This window comes from Pangasianodon hypophthalmus, chromosome 5 (assembly GCF_027358585.1).
Source record: "Pangasianodon hypophthalmus isolate fPanHyp1 chromosome 5, fPanHyp1.pri, whole genome shotgun sequence".
NCBI classification, from domain to species: Eukaryota; Metazoa; Chordata; class Actinopteri; order Siluriformes; family Pangasiidae; genus Pangasianodon; species Pangasianodon hypophthalmus.
In genome coordinates this window covers 2,131,386-2,146,006 of record NC_069714.1, presented here as the reverse complement: position 1 = coordinate 2,146,006, position 14,621 = coordinate 2,131,386, and the positions used below count along the sequence as shown (strand labels likewise).

The 14,621-nt window shown below is 36.5% G+C and overlaps 1 protein-coding gene across 5 annotated transcripts in view; it reads right to left on the bottom strand.

The window, feature by feature from the left end:
- Positions 1-14,621, bottom strand: part of col6a3 (collagen, type VI, alpha 3) — a 65,259-nt gene that overhangs the window by 2,853 nt on the left and 47,785 nt on the right. Inside the window, exons 61-79 of one of the 5 annotated variants that reach the window (XM_053233865.1) lie at positions 13,080-13,142; positions 12,801-12,863; positions 12,480-12,530; positions 12,163-12,198; positions 11,978-12,040; positions 11,820-11,882; positions 11,516-11,548; positions 11,387-11,423; positions 11,269-11,280; positions 10,674-11,158; positions 10,414-10,516; positions 9,582-10,283; positions 9,393-9,483; positions 9,207-9,265; positions 8,741-9,001; positions 8,416-8,496; positions 3,465-3,650; positions 3,047-3,106; positions 1,367-1,555 (exon numbers count right to left, since the gene is read on the bottom strand). In XM_053233865.1, coding sequence (XP_053089840.1) covers positions 1,367-1,555; positions 3,047-3,106; positions 3,465-3,650; positions 8,416-8,496; positions 8,741-9,001; positions 9,207-9,265; positions 9,393-9,483; positions 9,582-10,283; positions 10,414-10,516; positions 10,674-11,158; positions 11,269-11,280; positions 11,387-11,423; positions 11,516-11,548; positions 11,820-11,882; positions 11,978-12,040; positions 12,163-12,198; positions 12,480-12,530; positions 12,801-12,863; positions 13,080-13,142 — 2,638 coding nt within the window. The remainder of the gene's footprint in view (positions 1-1,366; positions 1,556-3,046; positions 3,107-3,464; positions 3,651-8,415; positions 8,497-8,740; positions 9,002-9,206; positions 9,266-9,392; positions 9,484-9,581; positions 10,284-10,413; positions 10,517-10,673; positions 11,159-11,268; positions 11,281-11,386; positions 11,424-11,515; positions 11,549-11,819; positions 11,883-11,977; positions 12,041-12,162; positions 12,199-12,479; positions 12,531-12,800; positions 12,864-13,079; positions 13,143-14,621) is intronic. The other 4 variants (XM_053233866.1, XM_053233868.1, XM_053233869.1 and 1 more) reach the window with 4 other exon arrangements.

Sequence of the window (14,621 nt, the reverse complement as noted above, 5' to 3'; positions counted from 1 at the left end):
ACACATGGCCAAATTAATCAGTGTAAGTGGCAGTTTATGGAAAGACATCTCTAAAGGGGCAGTTGCTTGAAAAAAAAAAGTAAAACATATATTTGACTGTTGATTGTCCAAATAGGTTAAACAAATGTTAACATAAAGTCGGGTTATGAACCATGAATAGTAATATTTGACCCAAATTTCTCTTTTTTGATCATCTTTTTCTTTTTTTCATCATTTGCTTGTACATTGTTTTAACAACAACAAGTCTTTTCTATAGATTTCTCAAAATGTTAACAACATTCTCAAAATAGTGATTTAAAACTACATAATGTTAATGCAACTGGTCACAGCACTGTTTCAATTTTCCTTGTTTTCTTACAAAATCTGAAAGCTAAAGCACATTTTGCAAAGCACTAATCACTAATCATTGCAGAGGTACAATTCTTATTTAACTATGACATGCTGGTCAAAAAAGAGTGTACTTTTAATTAGCTTAAATGCTTAAATCAGTGAAAGCAGTATTTGCAGAAGAGGCCAGTGCAATGTGTGATTTCAGTATGAGAACCTTTGTCAGTAAATTTCTGAAACTAAAAAAGTAAAAGTACACACCTGATGTAAATCCCGCACTTCACAGGAATATACTAAACCGTTATAGTAACGCCATAGGCACATACGGTATAAGTGTTTTGCTAAGAGCACTGTGATAATGGAGCAAGAGATAGGTGTCAGAAAGGCACAAGAATGAGGGACAAGTTTTGGATGGCACACTGCAAAAAATGATTGTGAAAATATCTTGAATAAACTCTAATAATGTTACTTTAGTTAGGGAATCTATCTTGTATGTCCTATTATAAACTTAAAATAAACCAAATATTTTAAGACATTAAGACCAGACATTTTTACCAAAATGATCTGCCAATAGAATTAATCTTGAAATTACTAGTAGAATCTGAATCTTGAAATTAGTAAAAATGACTAGAAATAGGATTAATAATCATATCTGGTTTATTGTAATCTTTTAATAGGAAATACAAGACAAATTTGACTATATTTAAGATATTTTAATTTGCTAAGATGTCATTTTTTGCAGTGCAAGAGGACAGAGGACCAAACAAGGGGAAGGCAAGGCATTTAAATATTTCCCCTGAGATCTGCACCAATACTGTATACCAGGTTGTCTGGCACAAATGGAGTGGTGTTATGAGAAATGCTTTTCCTGTTTTAGGAACTGCACTTAGAATCTTGAGAATGAGGTTAGTGTTTCAGAAAATGTAACTAAGTGATTGAGAGGTGTTACTTTCTTGATATTGCAAATAAATGAACATATGATCAAGTGTATTTAGCATTCAAGTATTTCACACAATTCTGGTAGTCATTTATGTCTCACCTGCTGTTCCACATGCTTTCTCACACTCCTTTTGTGTGTCAAAACGATTCAGGTTGCCACCGCAGCCTCCATACCAGAATCGTGTACATCCCTTGCCGATGGAGTCATAATGCCATTTAAGTACAAACTTGGCGCAGGTGCCTTCCTCTTTGGGAAGCTTACAGATGTCCACCACTGAAAACTGGGCAGCTGTTTGAAGAGAGCAGCAGACTAGTGAGAAATACCAATACTGATAACTTTAAGACATTCACACAAAAATGGGCCACAAAATGGGGGAATGGGGTCAGGACATGCATACCTGCTAGCCTCGTCAAACTACAGACACGTTCACATGCAGTTTTATTGCAATGTCATGATAAATGTTGTGCCGAATAACTAGGGATACAGAAAATGATTTTAGGATTAGCTTCATGGCTTAGTAAACAGGGTTGAATTTTTGGACACGTACGGTAAATCACTAACTATTTCGGGGAAAAGGAGAACTGGAAATTATTGTGGGGAGATGACATCTGAATTTTTCCCTTCTACTCCTCCTCAAACTAAATTTACTGATTTTTAATTCATACCACTCCTGAAACGTTCTCGAAAAAAAAAAACTTTTGAACAAAAAATATTTAATCATTTTATAATACCTCATCCCCATCCCCTAAGAACGTCTTTTCAGTGAGCAGGCGTTATATTTTCCATAAGCAATAAAGAGATTTAAGTGGTGAATGAGAGCATAGAGAGCTTATTGTTAGGTATGGAAATGCATGGAGGTTCCAAAATTGTTTCTGTGCCTTTTCCATAGACACTAAGTGAATCATGAAATGAGACATAGCACAACTTTAAACTGCATATAAAAACTGAAAACTCAGATTGACCAAATAATAATAATAATAATAATAATAATAATAATAAATTACACATGCATGCAGACAAAGGACAAATGACTTGCACTAAGCATTAGAATTTCCATTATGAATGTAAGTTACAAAAACAGGCTAGGTAATGTTTTAGAAACATTTTAGAGAAAAAAAAAGTTGTGATTTTTCCATGTAGACATGTAGCTCATCATAGATGTCAAGGTTCATACATAAGCCTATAGTTTTTAACACCTTTGCTTTTCATTTCAAAGCCCATTATTATATAAGCAGTGTGACATCATAAACGTATGTATAATGTTTCCTTTTGATTATTTTTTTTTTTTACATGCCACACACAGTAAACACACAGAAGTAAAACCTTCTCCTGTGTGAATGCACATTGCCATCACTGGCTTTCCAAAACGTTCTACTCTTTTGATGCCTGTTGGCAAAATGAAAGGTTGAAACTTGCTGTCATAACACTACTCCTGCAGCTCCTCTAGCACGAGGAAACTCTAATAATGTTACTTTAGTTAGGGAATTAATTATATTGCATACATTTAATGAATCACCTACTTGACTGGAAGTAAGCTAAATATTATAGTAGGTTAGGAAGACACTTCAGAACAAGATGAGGTTTATGCACTTTATATATGTTGGCATGTGTATGTTTGAAGTAATGATTAACCAATTACAGTTTAAATATGCAGTGAGCTCCTAACCATAGGGAAAAGACTGTCCACAATGGAATTGTACAATATAAATAAAAAAAAACAGAGAAAAAAAAAAACATGTCATTGCTTATGATCATTGTAACTGGCAGAGGCAGACTAACCCGGAGCTGGAGGGTCCTCTGATTTGATCTTGTCAACACTCTGCTGTGGCTGCTGGTCCACTGTGGGAGTCAGGAAAAAAAACATATTTAAATATTTTAGTTTGACTACACTAAAAAGCTTTGGGAAATACCAGAAGAAATCATTTTTATGCCTAATGTCCCTTACATTTGCACTGGCCCATTTGAGTTTTTGCAGTGTTAGTGCAATGTTGCCCTATTAGTGACTACAAATAGTATCTTTAATTTGAGTAAATCTTTGCTATCTATGCTGCTTTGGCACAACATCAATTTCACTGTTCACAGCACACCCAAATATACTTTTAACTGTATACTCTCCAAGTAAGGCTCTCCAAAATCTAAGCTAAGTTTCCCAGGTAGCCTCTCAAGCACTTGGTTCAGTGGGGCAAAAAACACCTACCTGTATTGATGCAGTGTTTAAGGCATTGTGCCTCAGTCTCAAACCTATTTTCATTGCCTCCACAACCTCCATACCAGAACTGGGTACAGAATCCATTCTTTTTGTCAAAGTACCACTTAGCCTCATAGTCTTTGCATGGTAGTCCAGTGTCAAAGTCAAGTGAGCATGGGTCTGCAAGCTCATTAACTAGAACATGCAAAAAATGAGGTGTTAGATTATGAAAAGGAGTGTGTTAGCGATGTCAGGTGAGTTTTCTAAATGAAGAACGTTTAAGGGTAAATATTAGAATAGACAAAATGATTTGCATTTAGATGAGCTGAAATGCTCACTATGTGTCAGCTTAGTGTAACGGTATTTGCTATATTTGGTATTTGAACATTTGCTGTAAGTGTTCAGTAAAGGAGATTTCTAAAGAAATCTGATTTTCATGATCAAAATTGATTTTTATTTATGTCTTATTTGACTAAACAATCCTGACCCATATGGTAATGTTTGTACATACAGATTAGAGAAACATGAAACATAGAATGGAACAAATAACAATAGAATTTTAAAATATAATTCTGAGATTAAATAAAAGTGAAACAGCTGTTTCCATGGACTTGTGCATTAAAGGAATACACATGCAGTCCCCTCCAAAAGTATTGGAATGGCAAGGCCATTTGTGTTTGTGATCAAAAGATGAATATGAAAAGATAGATCCGAATTTCAGTTTTCATTTCTTGATATCTATACATCTAAATATGTTAAACACCTTTTGTTTAAACCCACCCATTTTTCAAGTGAACAAAATCATGTGAGAGAGAGGGATAAAGGAGCGTCTGGAGACATCAAGGGAGAGAGATGCACGCGTGTTTTGTGTTTGTGGTTTATGTTATGTTTATGATTAAACATTACGTTTACGTTCCCGCCTCCTCCTTGCCATCCTTGATGTTTGTTACAACAGCAAAACAAAAGGACTTTATTAGGGGGAAAAGTGGAAGGTTTCAGACTGGCCAAGTCAATCACCAGACCTTAAACCAATTGAGCAGCATTTCACCTCCTGAAGAGAAGACTGAAGGGAGAACCCCCTTGAGCCTTAAGCAAGGTATACGCAACCAAACATTAAGTGTATTTTACTTTAATTTACTTTAAGGCTATCTGTTCCGATACATTTGCTTACCTAAAGATTGGGTGGTCTGCCACCAAAGGTGCCATGTTCTAAGTTGTTTAAGTTGGTCTAAGTTGTAACATCTAGATGTACATATCAGGAAATGAAAGCTGAAATTCTGTCCTCATTTCATATTCATCTTTTGATCTCAAACCCAAATGTCTTCAGTGTATAGCAAAAAACAAAGAACTGGCCTTACTGCTGCAATACATTCAGAGGGGACTGTATAAGGCATATCAGAATGTTTGAATGAGTGCTGACTTTCAGCTCATCTCAATCCACATGATCACTTGGGATTAATAATTGTGTTTCATTTTGCAAAAATGCAAAACAAAATCTTCTATCCACTTCTAATCTTCTATAGTGATCAATGGACATCATACAGCAAACCCACTATCAGAAACTAATTAGACATTTTTTTATTTGTTTATTGTGAACTCTCAGGACCAACAAAGCATGCAGCGTAACAAAAAAAAAAATAAATAAATAAAAAATAAATAAAAAAAATAAAAAGATTTTTCTAGGTTATTGCTGTAAAATGTTAGTAGTTTCAAAGCTATTAAGAAATGTTAGCCTTTCTTTTGGCCAAAGTTAAATAAATAAAAAAAATCTAGAGTGGTGATAGGCTAATGTGTCGTTGATCCACATGGAGAATGATCTTACAGCTCTGGTATGCCTAATGCCTCTATCACAGAACACAGCTGGTGGGAAAGTCATGAAAAGCTATTATAATGCTTATATACTTATATATTACATGCTTATAATACTATAATGTTAATTATATAATAACCATGCTGATTTATTGTTATGAATTTCTACTTAGGATTCTTTTCATTTGTTTCAGGCATGATTCGAGATCACATTCAAGAACCTATAAACCTTTAAGGAAACTATTAAGAAACTGTTACTGCTCAGGAATACCAGTGTTATATGGATGTGATACTGTACTGCATTTCATGGGGCAGTCCTAAAAACTGTGTTGGCTCTACATGCCAGTCAAATTCAATTCAGTTTTATTTATATAGTACTTTTAACAACAGACATTGTCATAAATCAAAAAACAATGCCCTCTCACTTTTGGGTCATCCCTTGTGTCATCCCTTGTGTCACTGATCATCATGATGATTTAGCAATTAAAGAAATGAAAACCTTAAAAAACTTTCTTAGTTCAGACCAAGATGACTACCAAAAGAGTGAATCTTTTAAAAGTAAATAAGTGGGAAAAGCAAAGAAAAGCAAATGCTATTATAGTAGGTTGTTTCTCATAACCTAAATAAAGCACAGATAACATTAGCTAAAATGACTAAAGTGAATGTCCAATAATATACATCATGATTTATATCAGAATTATATCAGATTTATATAGATCAGGTGATTGGAGTTCTAAGATTTTCCCACATACATTTTTAAAGTGAAGATTTAAAATGTACAGTAATATAATACAATATCTTACAGTTGCTAGAAAAAGTTTGTGAACCCTATGGAGTTACCAGGGTTTTGGCATTGGTTATTCATAAAAAGTCTGCATAAACTAATAACACAGAAACAGTAGTACTTTTCAAGTACTTTTCAAAGCTGCTTACAAGACCGGCATAACGATGAGGAAGAATTTACGACCAGCCCTCTGTAAAAAACTGTTTCAGTTCATCAATATTTTTGGGCTGTCTTGATTGAACAGCCCTCTTCAGGTCATGCCACAATTGGGTTAAGGTCAGGACTCTGACTTTGTCACACCAAATCATGAATTTTCATCTTTTAGCCATTCTTTGGTTGATTTACTTGTGTGGTCATTGTCTTGTTGCATCACTCAAATTCTCTTAAGCTTGAGGTCATGGACTGTTGCCCTGATATTCTCCTGTAAAATGTCTTGATACAGTTTTGAATTCATTGTTCTCTCAATGATTGCAATGTGTATAGGTCTTGAGGCAGCAAATCAGCTCCAAACCATGACGCTCATTGCACCATGCTTCACAGTTGGGATGAGGTTTTGGTGTTCCTCCAAACATACACTATATGGCCAAAAGTTTGTGGACACCTGACCATCACACTCATATGTGGTTCTTTCCCAAACTGGTGCCACAAATTTGGAAGCACACAATTGTATATATGTCTATGTAGGCTATAATTTTACAATTTCCCTTCACTGGACTTAAGGGGCACAAATCGGTGCCCCTGTGCACATGGTCATTATCACATGAAGACATGTTTTGCCAAGGATGGAGTGGAAGACCTCGAGTGGCCTGTACAGAGCCCTGACCTTAACCCCACTGAACACCTTTGGGATGAACTGGAACATTGACTGCACCCCAGACCTCCTCACCCAACATCAGTGCCTGATCTCACTAATGTTCTTGTGGCTCAATGGGCAAATCCCCACAGTCACACTCCAAAATGTAGTGGAAAGCCTTCCCAGAGGAGTGGAGGATAACAGCAAATTGGGACTAAATCTGGAATGGGATGTTCAACGAGCGCATGCTGTATGAATGTTATGGTCAGGCGTCCGCACACTTTTGGCCATATAGTGTAGCATTGTGCATTTTTGCCAAAGAGTTTTGCCAAAACTCTGTTTTTTGTGGAACATCCAGGTGGTTTTGGGCAAACATGATACATGCCACAATGTTTTTTTTACCACAGCAGTGGTATCCAGTGACTCTTCATGCTGTCCTTCCATTAACACCATTCTTGTTCAGTATTTTTCTGATATAATGCTTCTTCTAAGATCCTGTGAAAGCTGATGGGATTGAGGCATGGTTCACAATAATCAACTGTTCTTGAGAAGAACAGATTTGTCAGTAACCAGACTTTGTGTGTCTTTATTTAAAGAGCAAAGCACCTGTGCAACCCACACTTCCAATATTATCTCCTTAATTGAAACACCGGACTCCAATTAACTATTGGACTTGTTAGCACAGAGGTTCACTTACTTTTTCCAGCCTGCATTGTGAATGATTACTCAGTATGCTCAATAAAGATCTGAAAACTAGTACTGTATGTGTTATGGTTTAGTCAAATTGCATCTATAATTGTGACTTAGATGAAGATCAGACTACATTTTATGCAAAATGCAAAAACCCTTGTAATTCCAAAGGGTTCACAAACTTTTTCTTGCAACTGTATGTTTACTAACAAACTACACACAGCTTGTTTCTAGCCTGTAACTTGTTCCAAGCACTATACATTAATTACATTTTATTTCTGTGGCCGCTACTTTACAAAATGTGCTACACATGCTGTCACCATATTTAAAATGTGAATAATGATTTGTAAAGATATTTGTTTTGGTTACTAAAAAGTTAGTGAAGAAAATCTAGTGTAGAATTCATAAAAATTGTCCAGGAAGATTTGCGAATGGCAATGTTGAGTTTGTTAATTATGTAACCACGAATACCACAGTATCTGATTTGACATTTAAAATTGGAAATCAGGAAACAACCTGATATCCAATTCACTTTAATTTAACTGGGTTCAAATGATGTCCAACTTTAGACATTAAGCTTATGAAAAATTAGGAAACAACACTATTTTTTGTACTGACAGCTATTCAATTGCAATGAGATTTTATATAAATTTTGCCCTGGTGGACTTATCTATTGAATAAATTTTTAATAAAGTTGAATTTAGTTGTAAGATTTTAAGCCATGAGCTTATTTAATATTAGTAAATATAGCAATATAAAAATCTTGGTTTGTTTTGACATGTAGATAAAGAACGGTATATCACTATAGGCTGACCTATTACATCTTGCTGAGCCAGTCAACTGGCCAAAAAGCTAACAATGACCATGAAGCTGAATTTACTCACCAGTTTCTGGTTTACTCAGTGGTGGCGTTGCCACTACCTCTGTCACCTCACCTTTGGCAACAAACGCAGGATCCTCTGCTTCTGGTGAAGTAGAAAAATATTTTTAGCCTTTTTAGCTTACAAAATATGTTGTTTCTAGCTTAGAAAATATGCTATTTTTCCTAAAAACTATAGCAAATTCATAACATTTTATTTTGTAATCTTCAAAAAAATTACATTTGTAATCCACATGAATCAAATGTCAAGTCACCTTGACAACAGATGTAAATTTTAACAGTCACAATAGTATTGAAAATAGGAGCAGCAGTGGATATCATAAGCTTACTTGTGGTAATTATGCCTTTGTAGGTGTTGGTAACCTTTTCTTTAAGACTATGACCAATGACTGCAACATGATAGGTTTGACTGGGTTCCAGATCTTGGAGTGTAAGATGGGGACCAGTCACGTTCCTCTTAAGTATTATGCGATGGTCCCGGAGGTGGGTCACAGTAACCTCATGGGTTGCTTTTGGATCATCATTTACCCACAACAAAGTGAAACTTTTGGAGGTAACATTGACTAGGTGCGGGTCCTCAGCATTTACATCTGGCAACACACACACAGACAGACATTTTTTTTTTGATTAATAGTTTATCTTTCTCTAGTTCAGGCCTTGTTAGTAGTGATGTATTGGCTGCATTATTATTAAGCTATTGATCAAGACAGTTCAGGGCACAGTTCAGATGTAATATTATATAGCCATCATTACACGACCATCAGTAACTATATATTCATTTCAAAATGCCCAAACCTTTAAGCTTTAGTTCCTTATCTTCCTTCTGTTCCTGCTCATGGTGTTCATTGTTGTTCCTAGAATAAAATGTTGTATAATAGTAGAAAATAAGGATTCTGCAGAATAAAATGTTAATAATAAATAATTCTGAATATTATGGGCATGAGGTACTATTTGTGTAAGGAGTAATATCAGAAGGCTTACTTGTAAGTGTTTTGTGACCTGCTTGGTTGGTCACTTTGGTACCATGGGCAGTGCTTTGAGACTTCAGCGGACATGTAGAAGGCATTCTTCACTGCATTGTTTGTTTCAAAAACAAAGAAAATAAACATAAGTAAAAAAACATATGACTACTGATTAACTCATATTATTTTGTTAAAGAGTTATACTTACAACTAAGGTACTTGGGCAGTAGTTGGGCAAACCTCTGAAGGTGGTCATCATAGAAGCCTAGAGGTCCATCTACAGTCTTGTAGAATACATCTGAAGGTTCGCTAGCCACCTGGGCCAGGATACGAGCATCTCCAGCACTGAGCTTCTTACCCACTCCTATCACCACAATGAAATAACCTTTGCATTTGACATCAATGGCAGCCTTCAGCAGCTTCTCTTCATTCTCTTCCACTGGCCCAGTCACAAGCAGAATGAGCACCTTCATCTGGCGTGGCTGTGGTGCTTTCTCAAATACATGCTCCACCGTACTCTCCAGAGCTGCCGCCAGAGCACGACTCCCTTCTAGTTGGTGCACCTTGTCCAGTAAGAAGCTCTGGATATCGTCAACTGACTTGTGGTCTGTCAGGCCAAATGCCATGCTAATAGGAATACTGCTATCATTGTACAAATACTCATATGGGCAATGCTGAACCAATGCAACTCTAGCATGATGGGCACTTGTGGCTGGTTCCACTGAGATCTCCAGCTGATTCACCATATGAGCAATATAATGTTTAATTTCTGCAAAGACACTTGGCCAGGTGCTTTCAGAGCTATCAATGATGAAAGCCATATCAACATCTAAGTCTGTGGTGGAGGCCCGTCTTTCCCTACTGATCAAGGAAGGCTTAAAATCACACAGCGGATTAGGAGTGCAGATGTCTGCAGAAAAAAAACAAAACAATTTTTTTTCAGCAACAGTCATTTCCATCACATGTTGCTATATGTTCCTGTTTGCATATAAGGTGGATGATTTTAATGTTGAACTACAGTGTATAAGGCATGGTCTTACCTAGGCAGATGTGGCAGTCAATTATTTCCTTAATAATTGTGTTGTAATTTGCACTCCTTGGAGAGGGTAGGTCCTTGAAATAGGCTAATATAGTGTTATTTACCTGAAAGAGACAAAAATGAGAGAGTGAAAAGAAAGCTACGTCTGAAAGTATTCTGCAACTAAGCTTAACAATATCTTTTCTAGCTGTGCACTGTAATTTGTTTTAAACAGATTTATTTGCATGGTCTCATTTGAGTTCTTGGTTCTACTGCCCCCACCTGCAGGAATCTCTGTGGTTGACGAGGCATGAGGAAGACAGCAGTGATTCCAACATCATTGAGTCGCAAAGCAGCATTGGTGAACTCTGTTGTTAGGTTCACAGGGTCATTCACAAAGAATAAAGCCACCTTGCGTACCAAGAAGCCACTACGCACCCTCTTAAAGGTGTTTTGGACCACAAAGTTCATGGCTGTTTCCAAGTTGCGCTTCTTATTTGTCCTCAGAGACTGCAAGCCTTGTATCCGTTCCACCAATGCCCGTTTTTTCAAGGCATCAGCAAAACGTATGTCAGTGGTTACCTCACTGCTGTAGAGTGTCAGGGCCACCCGAGCTCCTCGTGGACAGTTGCTCTCAGTGATGGTAATGTCATTCACCATTTGGAGTATAATGTCCTTCATACTGTCAAAACTATTCCTTGATACACCAGTCGATACATCCAGGGCAAAGGCCAGCTCGGTGGGATACAGAGGACATTCTTGAGCTCCTGAAGTACAGATAGTGACATGACAAGATAGTGACATGACAATCTTTAAGCTATAAAGATTAATAAACCAGTTCCTGTTATATATTTAAACAAGAGAATGGTTCACTTACCATAACAGCATGCTACAAGAGAAAATAACCATAAAAACATCAATGATTTACAGTCAGTTTAATTTTTTATACAACAATAAAACAACCCTTGAATATCATACTGTAAACCAATACATACGACAATTATCTCTGATTTTCTTGACCAAGGCACAAGTCTATAAAAAAAAGGATGTGGTAGGTTAGCATAGAATTCCCTTTTTTTTCCCCACCATTAAAACAATTAATTGCAATAAGAACATGTCCTTACTGATATGTCTGGTCCTCTGGGTCCCTTTAGGCCCTGTGTGAACAAAAACATTACTTTCCAACAGTTTGATGTAGCTGAGGAGAAGACTTGTCTGTTTTGGGGCTGTTTAAACTGGTCTGGCACTGGTCAAATGCCAAAATATTTTTCTTGTCTTTCATAGCATAGAGACAGCACATGAGTGCTAATTTGTTATTTTTTTCCTCCCACACAGTATCAGCATGAATTTAAAAACATCCTGTTTAGAGTGTATGAGCGGATTTGCTTACTGCTGATAAAATCCACTGATTTAAAGGATAATACTTACATAAGATCCAGGATAGCCAACCTCTCCCTTCTGTCCAGGCTCACCAACACCACCTGCAGCACCCTAGCAAATAAATTGCACAATCACAATCAGTTACATATACAGCATGGATAAAAAAAAAAAAATATATATATATATATATATATATTATAGCTCACTCTCTGGCCACTGTTTCCTTTGGGTCCAGGTCCCCCACTGGTTCCAGGCTCACCAGCTGCCCCCTGTGAACAAAGAAAAAAAAACACCAGTTTTTAATCTTTTTGTTATATTTTAAAGACATTTGCTGATGTACGCAACAATGCAAAGACACCTTTATGGCTTGGTTGCTATGACCTGATCTTACCTTTGGACCCGGATATCCAGGGAAACCTTCATCACCCTGCAATAGACAATTGTTAACATTTCAGATTTATCATTAATGTTTAATTATCAATAGTGTTTCATGCATTATATGTGATTTACTGTATTTGATATAATTATACACAAATATACAAACACAAAAATGTAGTACCTTTAATGATATATTGCCCCGCCACCCTTTAATTCTAATATCAGCATTTCTCAGGTAAATATCACATGTTAAACTCTAGACTTTAGCTTCTTGTTATAGAAAATCAGATACAATTATTAGTGTCCAAAAACAAAACAGACAAAACTGACCTTGTTTCCTTTAGGACCAGGTATTCCAAAGCCATCTCGCCCATCTTCTCCCTGTTAAGAGACATCTTGCATAAGGTACTGTGCTGTGAGACATGTATTTTAATAAAGAGACGATGTCACATCATACAACTCTTTCGCAATTAGAGTACAAATAGTGTGTACCTCTCCACACAGTGTTATGTAATTGTTTCCACCCATTCTTTACTAAATTAAACAAACATGACTGCTATAATGTTGGCTATCAATTATATTTATTTGAATGTTTAATTGTCTGAACATGGTAAAAGTTTTAAATAGAAACCTGAGGCAAGTCAGACTTACAGGTTCTCCTCGGGGTCCAGGTGGTCCTGTAGAACCCTTAGGTCCTGGGTCTCCAGGTTCACCCTACAAACAAGTTAGAGAGCATAGTTACACAAACAAGTATACAGTGAATGCTTTGGGATGATGAATAAGAGTTTCATTCAGCTTTCTGTTCCACTAAATACCAAACATTCACAGGATGAGAGCATTAGGTATTTTATTAGATCAAATACAGTCATATGAAGCATCAGGAATCTAACAACCATCACAAGATTTCACATCGTCAGCTATGTGACATACCTTCCGACCAACAACACCTCGTCGGCCCTTTTCCCCAGGTGGTCCTGGGGCTCCTCCAGGGCCCTAAAGACATTTGACAATGAATGAATATTCATGAGATAAGAGCAGATATTTATAGATAAGAGCAGATATATTAGATATAAAAAATTTTCACACACTGATAAAATTGCGGCTTTGTGTGATGTAAAAAATGAAACCAAGATCATTCATGTCAGATCTTTTTTCCCACCTTTAATGTGATACAGCAACCAAAAAAATTCAAGTGAAAAACAGAAAAGTTTGTTGGATGTTTTTGTTTCAAACCTGGAAATCGTGTTGCTTCAACTACAAAGTTAATGTAAAGGTTAGTTACAAAAACTTTCAGTGTGATGAATATAGCCAAAGTGCTATGTGCAATAAATGCAGCATCACAATAAAGGTCAGCAAGGTGACAAAGTGTATGACAAATTAAATAATACCCAGAAATGTTGGTCAGTTTGGATAGCAACCATGTTATGTTTCTAGCCAGATATCGAGCAAATGAAATTATGATATGTTTGTTTTTGTTACATTTGTGCAAATAAGTGTCATCTTCTCATTTAGCGCATACAGTTTCTGACATTTAATAGGGATAGTCTATACCCACTACAATGAGCACTGCAGTGCAAAGTGTTGTACTTTTAAGTAACATCGCAAGAGCAAGAGCCCAGTTATACTGAACAACACTCGGCTTCAGGTAATCACAGCCACGCTGATATTCAGTATAACAGCACAATTGTGAGAGCGATATTCCTTTTATACACCACTTTTCTAAATAAGAAATTAATTTCGAGTAACTGACATTTAGGACACAATATGGCCAAAAAATTTGTTCATTTTTGCTCCACAGAAGGAAACAGATCCCGAAGAAGCCGCACTCCCTGACAGCCCGTCAGCTAACTGGCTAGCTAGCTCACAGTGATTTGTATGTTCCCGTTAAAGGTACATCCGGTGAAACTGGCGTTCCTTCTTCCTTTTCATCTTCATTTGATGAGCTTTCATATATTAAATCAGAAGTTGTGAGTGATACAAACAGTGAAATGTCCCAGTGTGGTTATAAGAAATATAAGCACTCTTGGAACGCTGCTCATCCAATCAAATTAGTGGACCGGATCTAACTGCTGTATAAATGTGCAAAACAAATGCTTATAGATAACAGTTAAAGTGTTAACTAAAGTATAGGACTAAAAACCTGAGACTTGACATGGATTTGTACACCTCTGAAAGAATGTGACTCAGCAGGCAATACGTTCACAAAATTGCTTCATCTGTAACTTAACTAACTCATGTTTGAAAAACACCTGCTGTCTCATTAGCTGTTAATGTCTTTGCTATGTTTACAAAAAAAGCACTAGCTATTCATGGGCGTTAAACAGCAGTGCAGTCACAAATTCAGCGATTACTATCAGCCTCGATAAATCATAAGAGGAGGGAGTGCAAGAAGGAAGTTACCTACTATTTTTTTTTTATTATAGGTGCTTAAAGCCCACTGCCCTGCTTTACTGGGATTAATGTATAGTGTTA